General features: G+C 43.5%; 1 protein-coding gene across 8 annotated transcripts in view; it reads right to left on the reverse strand.

The window, feature by feature from the left end:
* The window catches only part of LOC110509342 (mediator of RNA polymerase II transcription subunit 13-like), a 109,528-nt gene extending 82,862 nt beyond the window's left edge, over positions 1–26,666 (reverse strand). For all 8 annotated transcript variants that reach the window (XM_090226937.1, XM_036967292.2, XM_090226936.1 and 5 more), the window contains exons 1-2: positions 25,109–26,666; positions 12,637–12,874 (exon numbers count right to left, since the gene is read on the reverse strand). In XM_090226937.1, coding sequence (XP_090083063.1) covers positions 12,637–12,874; positions 25,109–25,180 — 310 coding nt within the window. In that variant the 5' untranslated portion in view covers positions 25,181–26,666. The remainder of the gene's footprint in view (positions 1–12,636; positions 12,875–25,108) is intronic.
* Between the last annotated feature and the right edge of the window lie 319 nt (positions 26,667–26,985).

Genomic DNA, 26,985 nt, shown 5'->3' on the forward strand with positions numbered 1-26,985 from the left:
TTTGCCTTGATGACAGCTTTGCACACTCTTGCATTCTCTCAATCAGCTTCAAAAGGTAGTCACCTGGAATGCATTTCAATTAACAGGTGTGCCTTCTTAAAAGTTCATTTTTCCATCTTAATGCATTTGAGCCAATCAGTTGGGTTTTTATTTAACTAGGAAAATCATTTAAGAACAAATTCTTATTTACAATGTCAGCCTACACCGGCCAAACCCGGACGACGCTGCGCCAATTGTGCGCCGCCCTATGGGACTCCCAATTACAACCGGTTGTGATACAGCCTGGATTCAATCCAGGGTGTCTGTAGTAATGCCTCTAGCACTGAAATGCAGTACCTTAGACCACTGCACTTCTCGCTGACAAGATAGGGGGGTATACAGAAGATAGACCTATTTGGTAAATGTCCATATTATGGCAAGATCAGCTCAAATATGCAAAGAGAAACGACAGTCCATCATTACTTTAAGACATTAAGGTCAATCAATACATAACATTTCAAGAACTTTGAAAGTTTCTTCAAGTGCAATCGCAAAAACCATCAAGTGCTACGATGAAACTGGCACTCATGAGGACCGCCACAGGAATGGAAGACCCTGAGTTACCTCTGCTGCAAAGGATAAGTTCATTAGAGGTACCAGCCTCAGAAATTGTAGCCCAAATAAATGCTTCACGGAGTTCAAGTAACAGACACATCTCAACATCAACTGTTCAAAGGAGATTGTGTGAATCAGGCCTTCATGGTCGAATTGAAACCACTACTAAAGGACACCAATAAGAAGAAGACTTGCTTGGGCCAAGAAACACGAGCAATGGACATTAGACCGGTGGAAATCTGTCCTTTGGTCTGGAGTCCAAATTTGAGATTTTCGTTTCCAACTGCCGTGTCTTTGTGAGACGTGGTGTGGGTGGACCTATCATCCTGTCACTTCCTCCTCTCCACCTTATCTTCCTCTGTATAAGCCACTTTCTTTCACTCTAAATTTCAAGCTGCTGCTAGAAAACTCTTTTCCACCTTCGCCTCCCACCTTAATCGTCTCAACTTTGTCAACCACTTTGAAAAGAAGGTTGAAGGCATCAGCTCCTCATTCACTCATCCTATTGAGTCCACTGGTCCCACTCCCACAGAACTGCCCTATGCTTTGACCCCTTTCTCCCATCTCCCTTGATGAAATCCTGCAACTAGTGAGGTCCGGCTGCCCAACAGCCTGCCCATTCAACCCCATCCCCTCGCTCCTTCTCCAGACCATATCTGGAGTCCTTCTCCCATTCTCACTTCCCTCATCAACTCATCCCTGACCACTGGCTGCGTCCCCTCTGACTTCAAAATGTCTAGAGTCGCTCCCCTCCTCAAGAAACCAACACGCAACAGCTCTCACATAAAAAACAACAGATATCGTGTATTTATTTTCTTTCCAAAACACTTGAGATTGCGGTCTCTGACCAACTCTCTCACTATCTCTCTCAGAATGATCTTCTTGACCCTAACTAGTCAGGCTTCAAGACGAGTCACTCAACCGAGACTGCTTTCCTCTCTGTCACGGAGGCTCTCCACACTGCCAGAGCGTACTTTCTCTCCTCTGTTCTCATCATCCTAGATCTATCCGCTGCCTTCGACACCATGAACCATCAGATCCTCCTCTCAGGGCTCAGCATCTCAGGCTTTGCACACTCTTGGATTGCATCCTACCTGGCAGGCCGCTCCTACCAGGTGACGTGGAGAGGATCTGTGTCTGCACCATGTACTCTTACTACTGCTGTCCCACAGGGCTCGGTTCTAGGCCCTCTCCTCTTCTCTCTATACACCTAATCACTCCGCTCCATCATATCCTGACATGGTCTCTCCTATCATTGCTATGCGGATGACACTCAACTACTCCTCTGGCACCCAGGGGGCGGCAAGCATCCCTGCATGCCTGGCAGATATCTCAACTTGGATCTCGGCCCACCACCTCAAGCTCAACCTCGACAAGACAGTGCCGCTCTTCCTCCCGGGGAAGGCCTGCCCGCTACAAGACCTCTCCATCACAGTTGACAACTCCACGGTGTCCCCCTCACAGAGTGCAAAGAACCTTGGCACGACCCTGGACAAAACCCTGTCATTCTCTGCAAACAGTGACTCCCTCCTGCAGATTCATGCTCTACAATATCTGTAGAGTACGACCCTACCTCACTCACAAAGCGTTGCAGCTCACACAGAAACATATCTGTGACGCCGCAGCCCGCCTGGTGTTCAATCTTCCCAAGTTCTCCTATGTTTACCCGCTCCTCCGCACACTCAACTGGCTTTCAGTCGAAGCTCGCATGCATTACAAGATCATGGTACTTGTCTATGGAGAAGCAAGAGGAACTGCCCCGCCCTACCTTCAGGCTATGCTCAAAACCTACACCCCACCCGAGTACCCCGTTCTGCCAACTCTGGTCTCTTGGTTCTCCCACCCCTATGGGAGGGCAGCTCCCGCTTAGCCCAGTCAAAGCTCTTCTCTGTCCTGGCACCCCAATGGTGGAACCAGCTTGCTACTGAAGCTAAGACATTAAAGTCCCTGCCCATCTTCCGAAAACATCTGAAACCCTACCTTTCCAAAGAGTATCTTAAATAATCCCACAGCACCTCTTCTCGCACCTAGCTATTTTAAGATGAATGTACTAACTGTCGCTAACTGTCGATGAATGTACTAAGTCGCTCTGTATAAGAGCTTCGGCTAAATGACTTACAGGTTAGGTAGCATAAACATAACCACATTTAACTTATGGATTTGCAATATAATACGCAAAAATAAATCCCAATGCAAAGTTACACCATACTTTTGTATTTTCAAGTTATCACATTAAACTGATCAGAATGCAGAAGTCATGCTGGAAAAAAAACATTTGAGGACCCAGCAAGCCAGCTTATTGTAACAGATCTCTTCGTCGTCTGACGACGAGTATGAAATATCGGACCAATCGCAGCGTGGTAAGTGTCCATGTTAATTTATTAACTGAACACACAAAACAAAATAACGAAGTGAATGGAAGAAACGAAACAGTTCTGCGAGGTGACATACACTCAACAGAAAACAAACACCCACAACCAAAATGGGGAAAACAGGCTACCTAAGTATGATTCTCAATCAGAGACAACGAACGACACCTCTGATTGAGGCAAAACACTAGGCAAAACACATATAAATATAACAACATAGAAAAAAGAACATAGACTACCCACCCCAACTCACGCCCTAACCAACCTAACACAAAGACATAAAAAAGGAACTAAGGTCAGAACGTGACACTACAACAGAAATAACTTAAAATGTATAACTAATTTGCACTCACTACTACTGGTTTTAATAACATCAGCCAACTTACAAGTAAATACTTTAGGAATTTAAAGTTACAAATCAGCTTGCAAGGTTGTTAGCCTGCTAAACTAAAGTTTTGGAAATACATAAGGCCATCTGCATCCTATGACTCGCAATGTCCCCTTTCCTCCCGGAACAATTTCCATGACAGCTTACACTCGCGATCAGTGGAGCTTACTCAGAGGAGGAAGGGGAGGACCATCCTCCATGATATATTTTTATTTTTATGTAAAACATTTAAAATGATAATTTTTAGATAAAATATAATCACGTCAATAAAAATTTATTTAAAATACACTATTTTGCAATGAAGGTCTACAGTAGCCTCAACAGCACTATGTAGGGTAGCACCATGGTCTAGCCAGAGGACAGTTAGCTTCCGTCTTCCTCTGGGTACAATGACTTCAATACAAAACCTAGGAGACCCATGGTTCTCACCCCCTTCCATAGACTTACACAGTAATTATTTTTTTTTTATTTATTTATTTTACCTTTATTTAACCAGGTAGGCAAGTTGAGAACAAGTTCTTATTTACAATTGCGACCTGGCCAAGATAAAGCAAAGCAGTTCGACAGATACAACGACACAGAGTTACACATGGAGTAAAACAAACATACAGTCAATAATACAGTATAAACAAGTCTATATACAATGTGAGCAAATGAGGTGAGAAGGGAGGTAAAGGCAAAAAAGGCCATGGTGGCAAAGTAAATACAATATAGCAAGTAAAACACTGGAATGGTAGTTTTGCAATGGAAGAATGTGCAAAGTAGAAATAAAGATAATGGGGTGCAAAGGAGCAAAATAAATTAATTAATTAAATACAGTTGGGAAAGAGGTAGTTGTTTGGGCTAAATTATAGGTGGGCTATGTACAGGTGCAGTAATCTGTGAGCTGCTCTGACAGTTGGTGCTTAAAGCTAGTGAGGGAGATAAGTGTTTCCAGTTTCAGAGATTTTTGTAGTTCGTTCCAGTCATTGGCAGCAGAGAACTGGAAGGAGAGGCGGCCAAAGAAAGAATTGGTTTTGGGGGTGACTAGAGAGATATACCTGCTGGAGCGTGTGCTACAGTTGGGAGATGCTATGGTGACCAGCGAGCTGAGATAATGGGGGGCCTTTACCTAGCAGGGTCTTGTAGATGACAGGGAGCCAGTGGGTTTGGCGACGAGTATGAAGCGAGGGCCAGCCAACGAGAGCGTACAGGTCGCAATGGTGGGTAGTATATGGGGCTTTGGTGACAAAACGGATTGCACTGTGAATTATGACAACTTCCGGAGGACGTCCTCCAACCTATCAGAGCTCTTGCAGCATGAACTGACATGTTGACCACCCAATCAAATGACCAGAGAATGAATCTAGTACTGAAAGCATAAGCTACAGCTATCTAGCTAGTACTGCAGTGCATAAAATGTGGTGAGTAGTTGATTCAAAGAGAGAGAAAGACAATAGTTGAAGAGTTTTGAAGAAATTAAAAGATTCTTCCAAAATGAAGGAGAAGCAAGAAAGAGAGAGAGATTTTGGTTGTTTTTTTTCTCACTTTGTTTCACCTACTTAGCTATCAAATGCAGCTCGCTAGTTTAGCCTAATCAAACACCCTGCTCAAACAGCGGGATGCTATCTCAACTAACTAGCTAGGACTATCCAACACAACACTGGAACTCTTCCAATCTTGTTTCTCATGGTCTGAGAGTCTTTAGGTGCCTTTTGGCAAACTCCAAGCAGGCTGTCATGTTCCTTTTACTGAGGAGTGACTTAAGTCTGGCCAAGGTCTGATTGGGGGAGTGCTGCAGAGATGGTTGGAAGGTTCTCCCTTCTCCACAGAGGAACTCTAGAGCTCTGTCAGAGTGACCATTGGGTTCTTGGTCACCCCCCTGACCAAGACCCTTCTCCCCCGATTGCTCAGTTTTGCCTGACGGCCGGCTCTAGGAAGAGTCTTGGTGGTTCCAAACATCTTCCATTTAAGAATGATGGAGGCCACTGTGTTCTTGGGGACCTTCAGTGCTGCAGAAAGTTTTTGGTACCCCACGCCAAATCTGTACCTCGACAAAATCCTGTCTTGGAGCTCTACAGACGATTACTTCGACCACATGGCTTGGTTTTTACTCTGACATGCACTGTCAACTGTGGGACCATATATAGACAGGTGTGTGCCTTTAAAAATCATGTCCAATCAATTTAATTTACCACAGGTGGACTCTAAACAAGTTGTAGAAACTTCTCAAGGATGATCAATGGAAACAGGATGCACCTGAACTCAATTTCAAGTCTCAGAGCAAAGGGTCAGAATACTTATGTAACTGTACCTGAATTTGTAACTGCACTGTACCTGAATTTGTCCAATAGAAACTCTCGTTTGCAACTGTTGGACTAATGATTACACCCTATATCAGCTAGATGTAGGCAAGAGTGTGCAAGGCGATATTGAATGTCACCTCAAATTTTTCTCTCGACCTGTGTGCACCTACGCTGTAAACTTTCATTCTAAACCTATCCATGTTACATTGAACTGGGTGAATGGAATATGAATGACAGTCATCCAATATGCTGTAATAGAAATAAGATCATACTCATGAAAAAAGCGTCCCTTCTCATCTTAACCAGTTGGATTTAGGGGGCGCTATTTAAATTTTTGGATTAAAAACGTTCCCGTTTTAAACAAGATATTTTGTCACGAAAAGATGCTTGACTATGCATATAATTGACAGCTTTGGAAAGAAGACACTCTGACGTTTCCAAATCTGCAAAGATATTGTCTGTGAGTGCCACAGAACTGATGTTACAGACGAAACCCAGATAAAAAAACAACCAGGAAGTGCCGCATTTTTTGAAACCGCCTCATTCTAATGACTCCTTATATGGCTGTGAATGAGCTATGAATGAGCTTATGTTTTCCACGTTTCCCCCAAGGTGTCTACAGCATTGTGACGTCTTTTTAGGCATTTCCCTTGAAGAATGGCTGTAAGGGACCATATATGGCATGTGGTCACATGGTGTCTCCCGCAGAAAACCTTGCGTAAAATACTGAGGTAGCCATTTTTCCAATCGCTTCTTATGAGAAACCAACTGCCTCGACGGATATATTATCGAATATATTTGTTAAAAACATCTTGAGGATGGATCCTAAACAACGTTTGCGGTGTTTCTGCCGATATTATGTAGCTAATCTTGAAAAAAGTTTGGCGTTATAGTTGTAGCATTTTTCGGTCGATTTTTGAGCCAAGCATGGTGAAGAAACGGGAGCTTTTTCGCCTACAAAAATAATTGTTTTGGAAAAAAGGAACATTTGCTATCTAACTGGGAGTCTCCTGAGTGAAAGCATCCGAAGTTCTTCAAAGGTAAATTATTTAATTTGGTTGCTTTTCTTATTTTTGTGAAAATGTTGCCTGCTGCCAGCAGAGCCTAGCATAGCATTATGCCATGATAAACTTACACAAATGCTTGTCTAGCGTTGGCTGTAACGCATATTTTGAAAATCTGAGATGACAGTGTTGTTAACAGAAGGCTAAGCTTGTGTTTGAATATGTTTATTTCATTTCATCTGCGATTTTCATGAATAGGAAAAGTTTAGGGGGTATTTATGTCCGTTGCGTTATGCTAATGCATTTGAGGCTATGATTACGCTCCCGGATACGGGTTTGCTCGTCGCAAGAAGTTAAACGCCACTGTTCGCAACGTACTGGTAGGTCGGTAGGAAATAGAGGTTGCGGGCTTCACATTCAAGTTCAGCACATCACCTGTTTTCAGTCAGTCTCATTCTGAATCCTGCCATTCATTGGGTATACTAAGCCATCAAAGTCCTCTGGGGTGAAATGAGCACCGCATACAGTAGAAATGTGCATGGTTCCCATACTCCAATCCGCTCGCTTCAACCAGACAAACTGTTCCGACTTCGAAGCTTGCTTCTCGGTTTTGGGCCACATCGGTCGGAGTTGTAACCACGACCTTGTGGGTATTACTTCACTATGTGGGTATTACTACACTAGCTACAAATGACGGAAAACTACTACAACGCTCCCTCGCTCGACTACCACAGGAGAAAAAGAGTTGCAGTTTATATGGTTTCTTCTTTGTGGATGTACATAGTAGCTCACCAGCGCATTGTCAAACATTATGAGCTAAAGAACCAATCTGACCCTGGACCAGTGAAGGGGATCAGATACACAATGTGAGTCGAAGGTATGGCAAAGCAGGGCCTAGTTGTTCTAGGTCACAGATAAGGCAAACCCGAGTAATTTACGAGAGCTCGGCCAGGTTTCAGAACGGATGCCATGTTAGCACCTTTTTTCTCTAAATGTTGGTGATGTAACCAATGACATGTATTAGCCCTAGATGACAGACGGGGCACTGTTTTGAAGCCACAGTGCAGCCATTCTGGTACTCCTCCATTGTAAAATATATTTTTGATTTTGGAAGCTATATAAATAACTAGTATATTTTATTAAGACACCTTAATGCATACTTTTAAATTATATTATGTGAACTGAACATACATTTGTTGATACTAATGATACTGTCCCCACTATATCAAAGAAATACATAAATACATGGCATTTTGTCCTTGAAACATTTTATTGAAATACTGTAGAAATCCATTCATTCCTATGGAGGACTGCTCCTTCTGAGGAGTAGCAATATTGCGGCCGGTGGCTTCATTAGCCATTAAATAGCATCAGCCATCGAGGATTTATACACATCGTTGGATGCAACAATAAGAGATCGCCTCGGACAATTCCCTTTGAAATGATCCGCTGTAAACAAGCAAATGAGGATGTGACTTGAACAAATGTTTTTATTTCATATCATTACGAATAATCCTGTTTCCAAGTCGGTACTGTGTTGTGGTGTCAGCACATTGCATATCTGCTTTCACTGGACATCTTCATAGGCTTTGAAAACTATCCGAAATAAACAGCACAAGGTGGAAGTGTCAATTATTGCTTAGCAACGGCTATGGAGGAAAAAGTGGCACTCTCAGAACGTTCAGTCAGAATCCGCATTGGCCCAACTCTATATACTGTACATGACTCTGGGGCAAACTGGGTTATGGTAGTCATGACAACACTAATATCAATAGTCCCATCTAATAACCACACAGTCAAATGTAATCATTACAGTAGGTTAAAATATTCCGATTGCCATGAGGTGTTGACCGGATATCCGTGGACACAGATTGACTCATCTTACAGCACGTCACAGCCTCTCAGGCATGCATGACACGGCCCACACCGTAGGGCACAGGCACATACTGATAAATAACTTCTCCTCCTCAGCAAACGGCCAGAACTAGATCAGATTACCCCCTCACCACCCTTACAAAAAGAGTCATCTCAGAAATAAAGAAATAAGAGATTTTCATAAAGCAGTACTAGTGAGATAGTGAAAATATAGGGCAATTCCACCAGGTCTTAGGACCCTGGGGAAGCTAATCGCAGAGCCACATGCATTGGGCATGATGTTTAAACACTCCACTGGTTCGACATTGAGCCAATGACAATGGCATACAGAGCCGGGCTGAGAGAGCGCCTGAGACACTGATACCTGAACACAGATGGAGCATGTGTGGACTGTTGTCTGAGGTACCAGATTTATTGAGATGTTCTGCCACTGCAAAGATTACACAGCTCAATTGAATATCAGAGCTAAAGCATGAAAGTGTATTTTTTTCAGGTACCTTTGCAGTAACTTTGCAGTGATGTAAAAGCTTAGTACATCTGGCTCACAATGAGTATGTATCCATTTTTAGTGCTCAGGGGGAAAGGGCAGCTCACAGCACACCACACAGTGACCATGGGCTAGGTCAGAGGACAATCATTCTGGCAAATTGCATAATCCGGATTAAACAGAGAAATTATATTACTGGAGCTCTTTTTTCACTTAGATATTTACTGAAAACCATATACTCCAAACTGTAAATACAAGCTATGAAATAATGACATTATCATTAAATGTATCAACCTGATTACCACGTTTAAAATGAAAACTCAAACATATGCAATGGTATCACTGTAATTAATATTGCATACAATTATTTCATAATATTGAACTGTAAAAAGTATTCCGTATAACAGGCAGCCTAGGAATTAGGCTATAACATCATCCTTAGCTACACCGTATCGCCTCATATTTAGCTAAACCACATCAAAACACGAGTCAGTTAGTCAGGTTTTTTCCCCCTCTAAAGCATTATCTCTGGCCTCTGTGTTCCTGTTCTGAGGTGCTCTCCCTCCCAGAGACAGAGGTCTCCCAGCCAGCCCATTACAATGTAACCAGGTCTTTGTCCTGTGCTCTATTCAGCTCCCTCGACCTTTGGCTCCCTGTGGCTCCCGGCCAGCTGCACAGAGGTCCCTGTGTGGAGACATGCCAGGGGAAAATGCAGGAATAATTGGAGGGGGAAAATAGGAGGTTAGAGGAGGGGACAGGGTATGGTGGGGCACCCAGGGTCTGGAAACCCTCGTGCTCTTGGGGAGTTCAGAGCGGATTCTAAGGAATGGAGGGGTGAGGGGGGGTTAAGCATGTTTGGTTTGTGAGTGACCGAGTGAGGGAGGGGACTGGATGTCTTGGTAATGGAGGCCACAGTATAGCAGTCCTACGCTCTGGGAAGAAGAAAAAAAAACACTGCATATTTTTCTCCCACGCTTTATCTGATAAGCAGGAAGCCCTGCCTTCCCTCCCTGTTCTCTGCCATAAAACACACACATACACACCAGCCTGCTAAAGCCTGCTCAGACCAACAACCAATCAAAAATAATTTAAAGAAGATGTGACTTTGGCCTCTTAGGCTGTTCACTTTGAGAGCATGTTCTGTGCCAACTGTACAACAGGTTTGAAGAAACTACAGGAAACCTGAAATATTGTGCTTAATATTTGGCTCATGTGCTCTGGAGGGACAACGTGAGAAAGTGGGAAAGTTAAGTGGGCTTCTTTTGTGTAGAATACCCTCTCGACCATATGACAGCTTCAGCCTTAGTCAGACTCTTCATGTCGATAGTGTTTTGCAGAGTGAACACAGAGGATCCAAGCTTCCCCTGCTGAGTGCTGACGGACTGCCTCTGCAGCGGTAGAGAAACATCAGCAGCAGTGAAATCTTGCAGAGGTTATGCAATCAGCAGCAGCACCACAGTGTTTTCTCCTGCATACACTTTTTTGGACAATGAGGAGAATCGATAAGTGTGGCCCAGTGGCGAGGAATGACTGGGGAGATTAGATTAGTGGACTTGTTCTATGCTGCCCCCCTCCTCCTCTTCACTGTTTTATGTAACTCCAGGTCAGGAGAGAGAGAGATACACTATGAATGTTTCTCCCTCTGTTGCTTTTGATTTTCATAAATAATCCTCCTACAACAACAAACCCTTTGTTTAATTTGACATGTCAAGAGGGTCACAATTGTTACTAATAATCCAGATGCTCATAAATATCAATAGTTGTAATTTTGCACATATTAATAATGCATTTCACTACATTTCAAAGACGGACACATTTCTGAAGTTTGGATCTACTGAAGCGTTCAATATCTCTGGGACTCAAATAGACTCACACTTCCTACAGCCAACAACAACAATTGAAACAGTGGTGGTTACACATCTCTGCATTCAATATGAACAGTAGGTCTCCGACCACAGACGGGAAGACACACGCACAAGATCCAGCCACGCTGACCCATGCAGAAGCATTCCCACTCATTAGTGTCACCTTCCATTAACAAATGAAGATGAGAAAGCGGGAAGATTGCTCTCGCTGCTCCTGCCTTCTCATCTCTATCTCTCCACTAGACCACCCCTTCTCCTTACTACTAGTTCTCTTCCTCCTCTATCATCCCTTCTCCCTCTCTCTGCTTTACTCATTCCTCTTCTCTCATCCCTTCTCCCTCTCTCTGCTTAACTCATTCCTCCTCTCTCATCCCTTCTCCCTCTCTCTGCTTAACTCATTCCTCCTCTCTCATCCCTTCTCCCTCTCTCTGCTTTACTCATTCCTCTTCTCTTCTCTCATCCCTTCTCCCTCTCTCTGCTTTACTCATTCCTCTTCTCTCATCTCTTCTCCCTCTCTCTGCTTAACTCATTCCTCCTCTCTCATCCCTTCTCCCTCTCGTTGCTTTACTCATTCCTCCTCTATCATCCCTTCTCCCTCTCTCTGCTTTACTCATTCCTCTTCTCTTCTCTCATCCCTTCTCCCTCTCTTTGCTTTACTCATTCCTCCTCTCTCATCCCTTCTCCCTCTCTCTGCTTTACTCATTCCTCTTCTCTTCTCTCATCCCTTCTCCCTCTCTCTGCTTTACTCATTCCTCTTCTCTCATCCCTTCTCCCTCTCTCTGATTTACTCATTCCTCTTCTCTTCTCTCATCCCTACTCCCTCTCTCTGCTTTACTCATTCCTCTTCTCTTCTCTCATCTCTTCTCCCTCTCTCTGCTTTACTCATTCCTCTTCTCTCATCCCTTCTCCCTCTCTCTGATTTACTCATTCCTCCTCTCTCATCCCTTCTCCCTCTCTCTGCTTTACTCATTCCTCCTCTCTCATCCCTTCTCCCTCTCTCTGATTTACTCATTCCTCTTCTCTTCTCTCATCCCTTCTCCCTCTCTCTGCTTTACTCATTCCTCTTCTCTCATCCCTTCTCCCTCTCTCTGCTTTACTCATTCCTCCTTTCTCATCCCTTCTCCCTCTCTCTGCTTTACTCATTCCTCCTCTCTCATCCCTTCTCCCGCTCACTGCATTACTACCAAAACCTTTCCATAAACCAATCCTTCACTTCCTCCTCTTGTCCCTCTTATCTTTCTCTTCCCCTGGCTTAGTCAATAAGCTAGTTCCCTGCTGCAAGCGTGCAGCCAGATATTGCAAATGTTTCTATAAATAGAGGAGATAGTGCTGACAGTGGCACTCTTTCAGGTGAGATATCTCTCGGTAATGCACACACACACACACACACACACACATACAGGATCTAAACAACAGCAAAAAAAATCGCACGTAGGGTCTTACTGTGTGCTTCATTACAGAGACTTTCCTGAGCCAGCACAATGCCACACAACACAAGACAGTAAAACACGGACCACACAACGCTACACATCACTAAACATAAAGCCCCTTTTCCCCCAAGTCACTGACCCCACAGCACAGCATGAGCACTTTTAATAAAATGCCTATTCAACTGTCACTCTCAAGGTCCACATGCAACAAACCCAGAGGGTGGTGGTAGCCTACTGGAGGGATGGGGGGATAGAAAGTGGAGAGCAAGGGAGGTCAGAAGAAGGGGGGAGAAGATGAGCGTATGACTGCGCAACAGCGATCAGCAGCGGCGGGCTCACCTTCCAGCTCGTGATGGATGACGTCGGAGAGGTTGGGCTCATCGCCCCACCAGAAGATCCACAGCTCCTTGGCGTCAGGCTTGACTTTGCGGCGCCACACACACAGCAGGTTGGCCTGCACACAGCGTATGAAGCTGCGCAGCACCGGGTCATCCTGTGCCGGCGCTGAGATCACCGGTCCGTACTCGCCACCGCCGCGGAAGCTGTAGCACCGCCATTTGATGCCCGTCAGCTCCGCCTGGAGAAGAAAAAGAGAAAGAGTGTGTTATTATTATTTCTGCATACTGTCATTATTTTGTGTTATCATAATTAGTATCAATAAAGTGAATTTAATTGAACTGCAATACATAGAGAGAGACAGAGAGCTTTGAATTATTGTATTTGAATACTGTAATTATTTTTGTATTATCGTAAAAACGAATTAGTATCAATAAAGTTGGTTGAATTGTAATTGAGTGGTGGATTACTGTAATGAAGGAGATGAGTGGCCTCAATATGACATAACCAGGATATAATACACAAGGATTGGTCCCGCTATAATTGAACATGTTCACCTCAATGACTATGCTCTCTAAACAGTATTGTACTATGGCCTTCCTGCTAACAAGGGTTCTGATTAATGCCTTGTAAAAAAAAATGTGAATAAATCCACTGCTACTACTATTATTCTATTCACATGATTCATATTTTAATTTCACCAGAGCTGTTGTAAAAATGTATATACTGTATAGTATGACACTGAATAAGCAGGTGTGAGAGAGAGAGAAAATGAGAGAGTGATTAATAGAGAGCAACAGAGAAAGAAAGAAAGAAAGAAAGACAAAGAGCGAGAGAAGAAGGGGGGAGAAATTGTGTCAGGGTCAATCACCGCAGCATAGCCAGTATCTGACATCTTCTCAATTTCATTTGATGGAATAAAACGCATTTATGTTGTCTATCAGAGGGCTGGGGGAGCGAGGCAGCAGACAGCCTTGTCAAATAGGACGTTTGTTCAATCTATCGATGAGCAGTAAAAAGGCACCCCCACTGCACCAGGGAGAGGGATCTTTAATCAGATGTGAAAACACCAATGACACCGAGGATAGATTTTCTCAGAAAGGTAAAACAGTCTGGCTTGGGTGGAATATTGTTGTCATGTGTACAGTCTGTCTTTTCCCTTCTGTGGTTTGGGTTTTATTTAAATACAATAAACAATGGGGCCATTGATCCATATTAGGGAAGTTATGGCTGAAAACCCTGAAGTCCCCACAAGAGACATTGATTTTGCTTTTGAACGCAACTCAATAACAGAGTCGTCAAATTATGATCCAGTGTGGGTGTCTATGAAGAACAAGGCTGAAAATGAACATCTCACAAAGGCTGTGTTCAATACCCACAGAAGCAGATTTGGCAGGATAAGGGAGATCGCTCTGTGAGCCACACTGCCAGGGCTAGGCTTCTCTCCTGTGTTCAGCAAGCTGTGAGGGCCTAGCTTGGCACGCCGTCCTGGCTGGCACCACGCCACCCCTCACCAACTTGGAGAAAAGAATACTATCTGTCCCATTGGAGTTTGATGGAAGAACCGGCCAAATGGACAGACACACGCAGGAAAATGTGTGTACTGTGTGTACTGTGTGTGTACTGTTTGTTTGTGTGAGTGTTTGTTTGTGTGTGTGTGAGTGTGTGCGTGCGTGCGTGCGTGCATGCGTACATGCAAGTGTGGTTGTCTGTCTGTACAGTATAGCATACGAGTGTGTCACAGACAGCCCCTGTGAAAAAACGTAGCTCGTAATTACAAACCCACTCGTCCATAATGACAGAGTGTGTGTAATCTGAGATATAAACATTGACACGTCGATAATCTGGCCTAAAAATAGTCCCGCCGGAGGTCAAGGATGTGCTTCTCCCAAAGCAGAGGAGAAGAAATCCGACATCGGCCCGAGGACGAGTCACTCTCTGTGAATGTCAAAACCTTAGAGAGAGTCTGACAGGGGTCACTTCTAAACCTGAAACAGGATCACTGGGAGGCCATGTAGTGTTTTACTATGGCTGAGACTGCACTAGACTCCCCCTACGCATCACATATCAATAACCCCCATGATGACCCCATTGAACCGTGAAGGAACTCCTGCTATAAGCTAATCTAATGGCACAGTACCTCACACACACACATGCAAACACATACACACACACACATGCACACAGTCCAGAGCTGTGATGCAGACTAAGGGCGCTCAATTTTAGAGGCACATTTTCTGGTTGACAGTCAGCGAGAATAATTTTGTCCAATGATAACAGGCGTGATGTGATAATGAGGTGTGTGTGTGCAGGCCCTGGGCAGGTTGCTGTGCAGCCTGGGAGCCAAGGAGCGGAAGTGAGAGGGCTAGTGACACTTTATCCCTCATACATCGAGGGAGCATAAATCACTCACAACATGTGCAAACAACCAGTTTCCTCCAAATCAATTTTTTCCACAAGTAATAAAAACAGAACTTTTTCATGCACCTTGTTTACTGACCCTTTGCTCTCTCATCTCTTAATGAACACAGTCACGGAGAGGACCTTCCTCTAACCTCCATTACCTCGCTTTTCTCTTCATTCGTCTCTCTCGCTTTTCTCTCTCTCTCTCTGTGACAGTGCTGCCTATGGTATTATACATCCTGTGATTGATAACAGCAACAAGTGAGAAGTGCTATCTCTCCCTAGTCTGTGGAGAAGAAGAGAGAGTCTAACTGTGAGCTTTCAGTGCATATCTGTGTTTCAGGTATCAACCAATAGAAGATCCTTCCCCAGAGGTCATACAGAAAACACTAAGCATCTGGTTGTAATCAAACACATATGGGAGTCAAAGCTTCTCCTCTGGTGAACCTTTGGCACACACACATAGCTGGAATTGCAAGTAGTGTCCAGTCAGGCACATACAGTACAGGCACACTTATATAATGTAGTAATGTAGATGTTACAACTACTGGTTTGGGTTCACTGTATTACGCCTCAGCAAACCAGCACATCTCAGTATGTTGATAGTGAGTATGCTGTATACAGTAAACATAGTGTACACAACCTAATAGAAACCTATAGACTCTGAACAGGAGACACATAATAACAGGTAAAGCCCCATAACACAGGTTAAAAGGTTTCCACACAGACAGGAAAGCACACTTGACTCGAGCTTCACCTTTGAGGTCAGCGACCGACAGAAAGGTGAAGCCACAAGAGTGATCGTGGAGCGAGAAAACATTCAGCTTATTGTCCTGCCTTAACCTTTTACTGCAGTGGGCTAAATCATGGTCACTTCACTTCTCACTTCTTACTTTCTTGATAGTCTTAAACAAATCTACTTTGAAACCACAGTATACACCTCACACACATGGTTATGGGCTTAAAAAAAAAAAGACGCCTGTACCACGTCAGATATAGAGTTGAAATGTATTACATTTTGAGTTTGCATCCCAATATTACACTTTATATACATCACAGAAGACTGATATATAACAAAACCGTTTGACATAGAAAAAACGTATTTCGGCAGTTTAAAAGAAAGTATGTTTATTAATTATGAAATTATGAAAAATATGAATAACATTCCACCCATGAGGTCACTAGGTCATTTGACTGCAGGAAAGGGCTAGCAACTTGGAGCGTTGCGGAAAACCTCTACGAGACGTAGGGAATGGATTTTACCTCCATGCCGCAAAGGCCATTTTACCTCCACGCTGAAAGACACGCGTGCTCGTGCACACAAGGCACTGCAACAGTCTGGAACAGAAAGGTGTGCATTGAACACAAGGTCATGCAAGACAACACACGCAGAGGCACGACTGTATAGTTGGTGGGGAACACTTCCTTCCTTCCCCTTCCATGACAAACAACACTGTTAGGGCACTCTATTGTTTCGTTACACAAACCCACAGGTAGCCAATCATAAAAAGCAGCCTTTTGTAAGCAGCGACAACAACAAAAAATATAGCACAGAGTTGTCTGGAGTTCATACACTCTTGACGTATTATCAACACACAATGCTATCTTTTCTGTCTGAATGTTAAGTTCAGTTTAGCAAACAGCTTGAGTTTCTAAAAAAAGTAACTTCCTCACTATTTAAGGCCATTTAGTATTTTTAGAATGTGGGTGTCTTGAACAGGAGCGTCTCCTCACCAGTCGGGAGATGAGGACCTGGTATCAAAGCCGCACCATCTGAATGATGAGAGAGTATAACACTGATACCACTCTAGGATCCTTGTAGCAACGTAAGAGCGATAGAGTTGGACAGAGGAGAGCACTTTAGGCAATAGAGAGACAGCTGATATATCAGCAGCTTTACCTATCAAAGCTTCTGTGAAACACTTTCTGTCAGGGTGGCATTTTCCGCCTGTCAAATATCTGAAGACACTTGCCATGCTGCCAATATGTGGGGTTTGTTTAACTGACAAGCTGTTTTGGAAGGTCTACAATACTGTAGACACGACACTCACATATCATCCAAAAGGACTCAACAGAGTCAAATCCATTTAGCTCAAATTTAGAAAATAATCTGAAATTCAAGTCATAAATAGATTTCACATGAATTGGAAAATATTTGTATTATTTTCAGAAAATTATTGCTCAACTCCTGAAATGATTTGATTTGGAAACTGAAATGACCTTTACCCTGTAGTCTGTGTTGAAAAATGTAACTATTTTGAAAACCAGAAAGAATCTATTTTCCGCATGGCCAGGGAGGGTGGCAGACACTGGAAGTCCTGAGAGCCTATAAGGACCAGTCTGATTGACTATGAGAAATCAGAACAGGCTAGATCCCCCTTCTTCAATTAGCCCATTGAATTCAAATTAACCCATATTACCGCCTGCTTTTTTCCCTTTTGCATTTTACGGTGCACAGGGAGCTCTGCAGATATGAGCATAGCAGAGGAGACAAGACAGGAACACAAAAGCACGAAACAGGTGCAGAAAAGGGCCTCTAAGACTCTCGGCACTAAACAGGTGCTTTTATTCTGCCCTCTGCCGGCACCTCTACAAGGCCCTACAAAGGAAGGGGCGTCATTTGATCGTGTTTCTGTTGTAGGATCTGGCCCTAGGAGGCAAGCAAGCCAAGCGACCTAATTAGAGCTACACCCGTCCCCGGGGGCAGAGTGACGGATGGACCTGCCAATCAGCTGTGGCTCACACTGCGGAGAGCTGCAATCAACCTCTGACTTCTCACCTGATGCAAGGGGAGGGGGGCGGGACATGAGAAGGAGGAAGACCAATGAAGAAGGGGGAGAGAGGCCACACATAGCCAGTGTTTGGTGTGGCAAACAAATGCTGACAAACAAAGACATGGGGCCATACTGTTGGGTTCAATCTTAAACGGAGGACCTACCTAAAACAGTGGCCCTGCTTAACGTGAATTATTAATGAGCAAATACATTTACCAGAAGTGTGTCTCCAGCACAACTTAATTAACTGTGACAGGCCAGAAGAAATACACCAGGAAGAAAAAGGGAAGTAAAAACAGTTGCTAGGCAACATACACAATCTGTAAGACTTCAGCAACTTATTCAATTTTCAAGATTCTGTCTCCAGGGTTACTGCAGAAAGATAACATTTCAAGCAGTTTAGGGGTCTGTTCTGTTGACTGTAAATTACAAAGGGATGTAATTCTCCATCTCTTGCCCTCCCCTCCTTCTCTCTCTCCGGTAACACCTCCATTAGCTACCATGCACCTGAAATTCACTGTCTCTGATTGGAATAATAATAATAATGACTATATCCAGCACAATATAAATGTCAGGAAAGCCCCTGACTTAACAGAAGCAGCACATTAATATCCAACTATACTGAACAAAAATATACATTTTCAGTAAAACGCAACATACAACAATTTCAACGATTTTACTGGGTTACAATTCATATAAGGAAATCACTCAACTGTAATAAATTCATTAGGCCCTAATCTATTTATTTCACATCACAGGGCAGGGGCACAGCCATGGGTGGGCTTCGGAGGGCACATGTCCACCCAATTGGGAGCCAGGCCCAGCCAATCAGAATTATTTTTTTAGCACAAAAGGGCTTTATTACAGACAGAAATACTCCTCAGTTTCATCCGCTGTCCGGGTGGCTGATCTCAGACAATCCCGTAGGTGAGGAAGCCGGATGTGGAGGTCCTGGGCTGGCGTAGTTACACGTGGTCTGCGGATGTGAGGCCGGTTGGACATATTGGACATACATTCCTGCAGTTGCACACTCACTCAAAACTCAAGACATCTGTGGCATTGTGTTGTGTGACAAAACTGCACATTTTAGAGTGGCCTTTTATTGTCCCCAGCACAAGGTGCACCTGTGTAATGATCATGCAGTTTAATCAGCTTCTTGATATGCCACACCTGTCAGGAGAAATGTTCACTAACAGGGATGTAAACAAATTTGTGCACACATTCTGAGAGAAATGCGTTTTTTGTGTGTAGGGAAAAATTCAGGGATATTTTATTTCAGCTCATGAAACATTGGACCAACACTTTACATGTTGCATTTATATTTTTTCAGTATATAAGATAACTCTGAAGGTTATGACTGTGCTTTTGTTACGAACAATTTGACATTATCCAGATGTACTGACTTCATTGAGCACTGCAAGGAGGCAGCAGAGACGTGTTCAACATTTAAATTGGACAGATGTAAATGAAAGTCTGAAATATGATATAAATAATTGGATGTCGCCTATGTAATTAAAAGTGAATGCAAATTGAATGCCTACAGAAAAAATAAAAAGTCCTATGTTCATGAACCTAACATGACTTGCTTCATTACACTAAGTAAACAACAGAAACAGACATCAATAGCCCACCTCTCTCTGTCTGCAGCGCTGGCATTACAGAACCATGCACTGACACCTGAACAGGTTTAGACCTGCAGCTCACTTCTCTTCTGCCTGTAATCTGCTGTTTGTTTACCAAGTGGGAGTGGCAGCATGGAATCAGAGCCCTTCAAGAGAAGAATCAGAGCCCTTCAAGAGAAGAATCAGAGCCCTTCAAGAGAAGAATCAGAGAAGTGACTGCACTGACTGAGTGCCTTGACTTCCTGTCTCTCGCAACATCTTAACACAGCCTAGCATGACCTTCAAGTACTCCAGTACAATTCACTCTGGGCTGCTTCCCTTACATATACATAGTTTATCTTGTTCATAAGGGAACATCTAACCCTTTAGGTTCTAGATAGCACATTTTTTTATCATCGCTGAGGCTCAATACGCACTGCATGACAAGGCATCGACTATATTGACTCCAACGTGTCTCCACATTATATTGGAAATCCCATTCACCGTGTGTGCCAGGGCTGAGATTGAGTGTGCAAATGTTCATTACCATGTGAAAAGGCCGGATGTCTGCTAATTTAAGATGAGAGCACACTTGTGGCAGCAGCGCGGCACAAATCAATGCGCTGGCGATGGTTTTCAAATCAACAATCTGGACCTAGCATGTTCGTTTCCTCGAGAGTGCACCGCTGATTCATTGGGGACCATTTCTCAATAGGACATGACCACATCGTTATTAGACTTCACAACCGCACAACAAAACGTATTTCACCTAGCTACTCTTATCCCGGACACTCTTCTGTGGCTTTAAACAGCCTTTAACTGGAGTATAACTGTTATTGAATCGCAGCCAAGTGCCATATATTGGCTAAACCGTCAGAAGCACAAATAATATTAGCCCAGTTACAAGCCGAGAGAGATGGCTCCTTTAAATGGAAATGCTCTCTCTATCAAGATTGCTGGGTCAATTATGGTAATTACAAAAGGCTTCTCAGTGCTGCAGTAACAAAGACCACAACATCTGTAAAACATCCTTACAGCATCTCTGGATGACACCTAATCCTCTCCCAGTCACAGCGTGTTGATACCCAAACAATCAAGCTTTTAAAACACAGTATCAAGTTCACATATGAGAAATCGCATCATGGAAATCATGAAAACAGATTTCCAAAAGCCAGCATTATGGTGGGAAAACAGTGTGGTGAAACTCTATCGAGCCATATGAAATAGTGTGAGGGGAAAAACTAAGTGTCACCCAAACAGGTTGTGTCCCTTTGATGGAGATAAAGAGGGCAGTCCTGGCTGAGGAGCATCACAATGTTAGACATCCCCTCAGTAGCAGCCACAGCATCAGCCTCACCACTGCTCATTCCTGCCAAGTCCCCTTTTCCACTCTCCCTTCTGTCGCCCTGTATGCAGGAACACCAGAGGGCTAAGAATAGCACACAGCTGGCACTGCAGGGCTGACATATTTCAAAATCAAGCCACTCCAAAAGATCTCCCACCCACCCCATTCATGCCGTTACCATCCCTGTCCCACTCCCTGTCCCCATCCCCATCCCTGACCCACACCCTGTCCCACACAGGACCAAGTTGGCTACCTCTCCCCTCTTTTTCAGTCGTACTTCAACTCTCTGGCAGGGCTGAGACAGGTCCCGCTCAGACAAGATCTATGGCCCACCACCCAGGATTTATATCAAGGGATTGGTAGCAAAGAGAGGCCTCTTTCTCTGCCTTCCCCTCCCTCAATCATCATGCCCACCCCTGTGAAATGTGAGAAGGCTCGTTAATAGATTGATTTGTAGTGGAGTAATCTATTGGGCCGGTTGTGTGTGTGTGTGTGTGTGTGTGGGGGGGGGGGGGGGACAGAGGAGTGGGGGTAAAGTGGGTCTGTGTTGAGCTAAGGATGTTATCCTGGAAGGATGATATGGGGGGACAAGCCCCCACTGAGTAGAGCCCTGTTGTGATGACAGGGATCCCCATGCAGTGACAGAGGGAGATTAGCTAACTCTACACACAGCCTTTCCAAGTGAGGCCAGGGCAAACTGTCACTACACTATAGCAAGAAGACCAGCCAAGGAAGGCTGGAGTTGGTCTTGGTTTGGCTACTAGGGCACTGATAGACGGAGCGCTATAGCTGGCCAGATGGAGAAAGACCACAGGGCATTGGGCTAGAGATCTACACTCTTAGAAAAAAAAAGGTGCTATCTAGAACCTAAAATGGTTATTTGGCTGTCCCCAAAAGAGAACCCTTTGAAAAAAAAAAGAGCCCTTTTAGTTCCAGGTAGAACCCTTTTGGGTTCGATGTAGAACCCTTTTCACAGAGAGTTCTACATGAAACCCAAAAGGGTTCTCCTATGGGGACAGCCGAATAACTCTTTTGGAACCATTTTTTCTAAGAGTTAGCATCCCAGAATTCCTGGCTTGATGCTCTTTTAGTACTTAAAGAACAAAGTCCCGGGTGAGCACATAGTAGTAATCCTCCAACATTTGAATACTGGCCATTATTATAGCTCCTTATGAGCAGGGCCACTAAGTAACCTAAATACAGTGGGTCATCCTGTTCAATTGTATTAACCAGCTCATCTCTTATCTTATTCCCCTCGCTCTCCATCTTACACGGTTGGTTATCATTATACATGCATGGACCTCTATTGGAATACAGTTTGTCTAATAAGCACCTCTTAGCTGATCACATTATACCTCCACTTGACGACACTTAATTACCAGTGTTTCACTCCGAGCATCCCTGTCTGGGGGACAGGAGGACGCCATTAATTAAAGCAAGAAAATCCAACCTATGTTTGTACAAGCGTACATGTCCCTGTGTGTGTGTGTGTGTGTGTGTGTGTGTGTGTGTGTGTGTGTGTGTGTGTGTAAATATGTTTATGAGCATATTCTGATACCTTAGTGTGTTTTTGCAAGCATGTGTGTGTGTTTGCTTCCCCCTGTGTGTGTGTGTTAGCTTGTGTGTTTGTGCACATGCTGATGCTCCCTGCGTCATGGGCTGTGCGCTCCTTGTGTTTCATATTTTAGCAGTGACTCAAGCATGAGTCAGTATAAAGAACCTGCCCAAGCTAGAGGGACAGCCATGATCTCTCTCCCTTTCTTTCTCTCTCTCTCTCTCTCTCTCTCTCTCTCTCTCTCTCTCTCTCTCTCTCTCTCTCACTTTCTCTTTCTCTCAAATGGGCCGAGGCTAGCGCTCAGGAAATACACATCACACATAATACTTCCCTCAAACGAAAACAGATTCCCCTGCTCCGCTCGTTCACTCTCTAACTGCTTTTATCCAGCACTAGAAAGAAAGACAGATTCTTCTGCCTCAAACAAGACTGCTTAAGTTCTTTCTTCATACCCCTCTTTCTTAGGCTCCTGTTCATTCTTTTTCGAGGATTTTTTTGGTCGTACCAGTCATGATGATACTGAGATGAAAGTATTTTACATTTTTAACAGCCTTTCTCTCACAATGCAGTTGACATAGGCTGACAGTAATCTGTTTCTAATGAATATATGCTGCTTAATGCTAAACTTTTTAGGTGTTCTATTGACATGGTCAATAATAATAATAATAACACGTATTAAATCATTCAGACGAGGTTACTGCACAGGGGCATGGTGTTCAACAGGCTGTCAGAAAATTACTTTCACTGGTAAAGCACCAACTTTACATAAACTATGCTGCACATACATGACCCTGAGACCAAGGTGTGAACATATTTAAATATAATATACGTACAGGAACTGTCACCATGTAAACACAATGACAAATATGGTACACAATAGTTATTATAGAAGTATTAGCAGTAATACAAAAGCAATAGCGCATGAAACATGACTCTAAATTCCGGCTTTTCTGTTTGACCTCAGCACACTGCAGTGAGCGATCTCCCCATCTCTCTCCCTCCTTGACAAGACACTGGTTTGTCATTAGTGCTCATCTGACTTTGACTTCCTGACAGCCACCACAGTAACTAACTGCTGTGCCTCTAACCACTTATAAATATTCAGAACAACAAGCAGACTTTCCTCTTCCCTCTCACCTTTCTGTTCACACAGACAGAGAGAGCGTGGAGCCTTGCCAGCCCTCTGCACAGCATAGCATAATAATGCAGGGGGAGTCTTTTGGAGGGAAAACACTGGGCATAGAAAGTTGACAAAAAAAACAATCACTCTTTTACTCTGTTTCCACAGGCCCGCTGAAAGAGAGAACCTGACAGGGGAGCTCTGGTGACTGCACTAAACACACTTAAATTTGATCTGATTAAATGAATGTATACCAACAGAGAGCACTAAATCAATCAAGAGGGCGTCCCTGAATTTGCACGGTATTGGATAAATCTCCTGCAAAGGTTTTCCTCCTCTCCTCCCACACTCGCTGGCCACATTGGAGGAAAGGTTCGCCTGCTACCGCGAAACCTCACAAACCACACTGAGAGCGTGACTGTAACTAGTGTAGTGTCGGAGGCACAATGCTACTAGAGATGAACATGACTACCAGCATCATAACCTAAAATGCCCCCAGGACCCCTATTGTTGTTGTGGCTCCTGACCCCATGCCCAAACTCAATCCACATGCCTTTCCACTTCAGTGCATGTAGTAGTAGTGCAATGCAGTTAACTCTGTGAGTGCAGGGTCAAACTCAGTGAAGTTGAGAAACGTTTGGGACATGGAGAGTTGGGATTGAATCAAGGCCATAACAGAAACTTGTGAATTCCGCTAATGCATGTAAAATGAAAGGTCTGTTTGATAATCTGAGCAAAGGTTGCATATAATCTTCCAATAAGGACTTTGAAAGTGGAAATCCTGTTGTTAACTTGAGACATGCTACTGGCAGACAGCTCATGTTTCCTTTCTAGGACAGAACACATTACTTCACCTGCACTTTGAGCAGAGGGGTAAAGGGTTGAATAAATAGCTTTTGAATACCTCTTATTTCATATCAATCCAGGTATAATAATTGCTTTGAGTACCCTTCGGTGTCATAACCTGCTGCTCTTGAGTGCTCTGTTTGGGCAGTAGCCTAGGCCTATGGTAGCCTTTGCATTGCTACTATTACAAAATGATTTGCAGAAAATCAGGAAATGCCTCACATTTTTCCACCAACTCAAAAAATACTTGAGAGGCTACAGTGGAAATGCTTTTTCCACGTGAGTTGTTGAGAAGTGCAGTTCGGAGAAAGTGTTCCAGGTTTTAGTGTAAGTCTTAATAGGCCTAGCTATTCTTCATTGTTTTGTCTGTCTTGATTTTTAAGTATGTCTGCTAGTTCAATCTGTCTACACAATGTCACATCACTAAGCTACCATGCTGTCGGCTAAGAAAAAGCAATAGTGACATAATTTGGTGAATTTAAAATAAATTATAGGCCTAGAAATTAAAGTGTGACATGAACAATAAACTGGCAATATTAGGCTACTATTTTTTATGAGGCTGTATATATTTGAACAAGCTACAAAACAATGTAGGCCTAGTGTTAAAGCCCGTGAAGTATAATATAGTATCATAATACGTTTAGTCATAAAAAATACAGTAGTTTTCCTAGACCAGTGGCTCGCGTTAATGATTGGTTAATAACTGCCCCGACAATTGGTTCACCTTTGTACTGCGAGTGCAGATCTAAAGCTTGCCTACTACGGTCTTATGACTTGTCGCTCACGCCTCGCTCATGTCTTTATGTGCACCCATTATTTGTTTTACTGTACCAGAGAGAAGAGGTTGGAGTGGCAGTCTTCAAGGCTTGCCCCGTTAGCCACCCAATTCGCTGCTGTAGTCATAATCGTCCGCCGATCGGGTCGTCAGTGCAGGGCATTTCGAAATCCTTGATCGGTATCAAAACCGAGCAGTGGTGACAAATCGGTTCCCTCACAAGTCTGCCACGCCACCGCCAAAACACGGGAAATTGTCTAACAGATCAACAGCTAACCTCAAGTAGCCCAATTATTTTGTCAACAAAGAAAGAATTCCAAATGTATCAATAACCCGCGTTGACTGTATACCAAACTAATGGTTTCTTTTCGTACATCCAAGTGGGTTCGCAGATCAGAACATTGTTACAGTCCAGCTCAGGCGATCCAAACCTGATCATTGTCGAACGCAGAAAGCAGGTAGGCTAGGCTAAAATGTATCCGTGTCTTAATCCATGGAGAGAAATGTCAATCCGTTTCCATTCCAGTCTTTCTGATGGTAGCCCTACTTTAATAATTTATTTTAAAAAATGTACATATATGTATAATAGTGTAATCCATGTGAAGTCGATCTATTATTTTCTTCCAGCGCGTAAAACCCCATCAAAACGAGTGCTTAGTCCGAGAACTTCTAGAAAAACACTGTAGTTTATTACGCGTTTATTATCCCCTAATTGAACACGAAATCGACCGTTTAGGTGTTGGAGACCAGTCAGCTGCGAATTGCATGCAAGAAATCTAAATTCGATTCCCAGCCGCACAAGCTAATGCACCAGTTGTGATAGTTTTCTAGAATTGCATGAGCTATTAATAGCTTTCTTTCTTACCACCACCGTCCCCCTCACAATGTAGCCTGCCACACACAACAGGCAACTGTGACTGGAATGTTTAATCCTTGTTTCACTTTGCAAATAACATCAGACTGCAAAATAAAATATTGCTCTTTGGTCGGGTAACCCAAGGTGGACTGCAGGAGTCGATGGTCTCGCAAACAAAAAGTCAATTCAATATGTTAATGTGAAACATTTTCTTATTTCTTCAAACGAAAAGTATACTCAATCCACCAGAAGGAAAACGGCAGCAGTAGACCGAGGTTTTTTTTTTTTTTTAAATCCATCCTTCCTTTCTCTTTTATATCATTACGAAATGTCCTGCCAGTTTCCTGGTAATTAGACCTCGAAATATTTATTTAGCTTGAAATAACAATAGCTGCAGTAATGTATCCAATAAAACGTTGACAATCCAGTAATGGTGACAATCCCTGTCTGACGTTATGATTGTCAAATAAATGCTGCACACTGGTCAGACGAGTCTAGTCTCCTTATCTCCCTCTAAAAAAACGTGGAAAATTACGTGTTCCATCTTAAAGCAACATTTATGATGTGAAAATCATACATTAAACCGTCGATGATATGCGGTGTTTCTCATCAAGTAATTCAGAAGCAGCGAGTCCCTTTCCAGGCATTGTTTATGTCTCAATCAGTGTCTTTGCTGTAACATTCGTAAGTGAGCGTGTGTGTGTGTGTGTGTGTGTATGTAGGAATATGTGTGGCTCTCACTCTGTGTGTATGTGAGTGTGTACTACTGAGTGCTTACGCGAACAGCAGCCCACCACGCATAGCAATGTAATGGCGGCCGGCAGGCTACGAGAGACTCGCTTTCCCATTTGGCCAAATAGAGTCCTCACGTGATCAAAGTAAGGGATTACAGCACTGTTTAGATTAAAATCTTTGACACAGGCCTTGATGCGACGCTAGAGGCGCCAGTGGCTCTCACTGGCAATCAGCTGTCATCTAACCACATCACACATTATCTCCCCTATTGTTACAGTGTATTGTTGCGTTGTTACATTGTTATGCTTAACAATAGAACGGTTGCAGTGAATGTATCAATGG

This window comes from Oncorhynchus mykiss, chromosome 29 (assembly GCF_057628025.1).
Source record: "Oncorhynchus mykiss isolate SJ-2025 chromosome 29, ASM5762802v1, whole genome shotgun sequence".
In the NCBI taxonomy this organism is placed as follows: domain Eukaryota; kingdom Metazoa; phylum Chordata; class Actinopteri; order Salmoniformes; family Salmonidae; genus Oncorhynchus; species Oncorhynchus mykiss.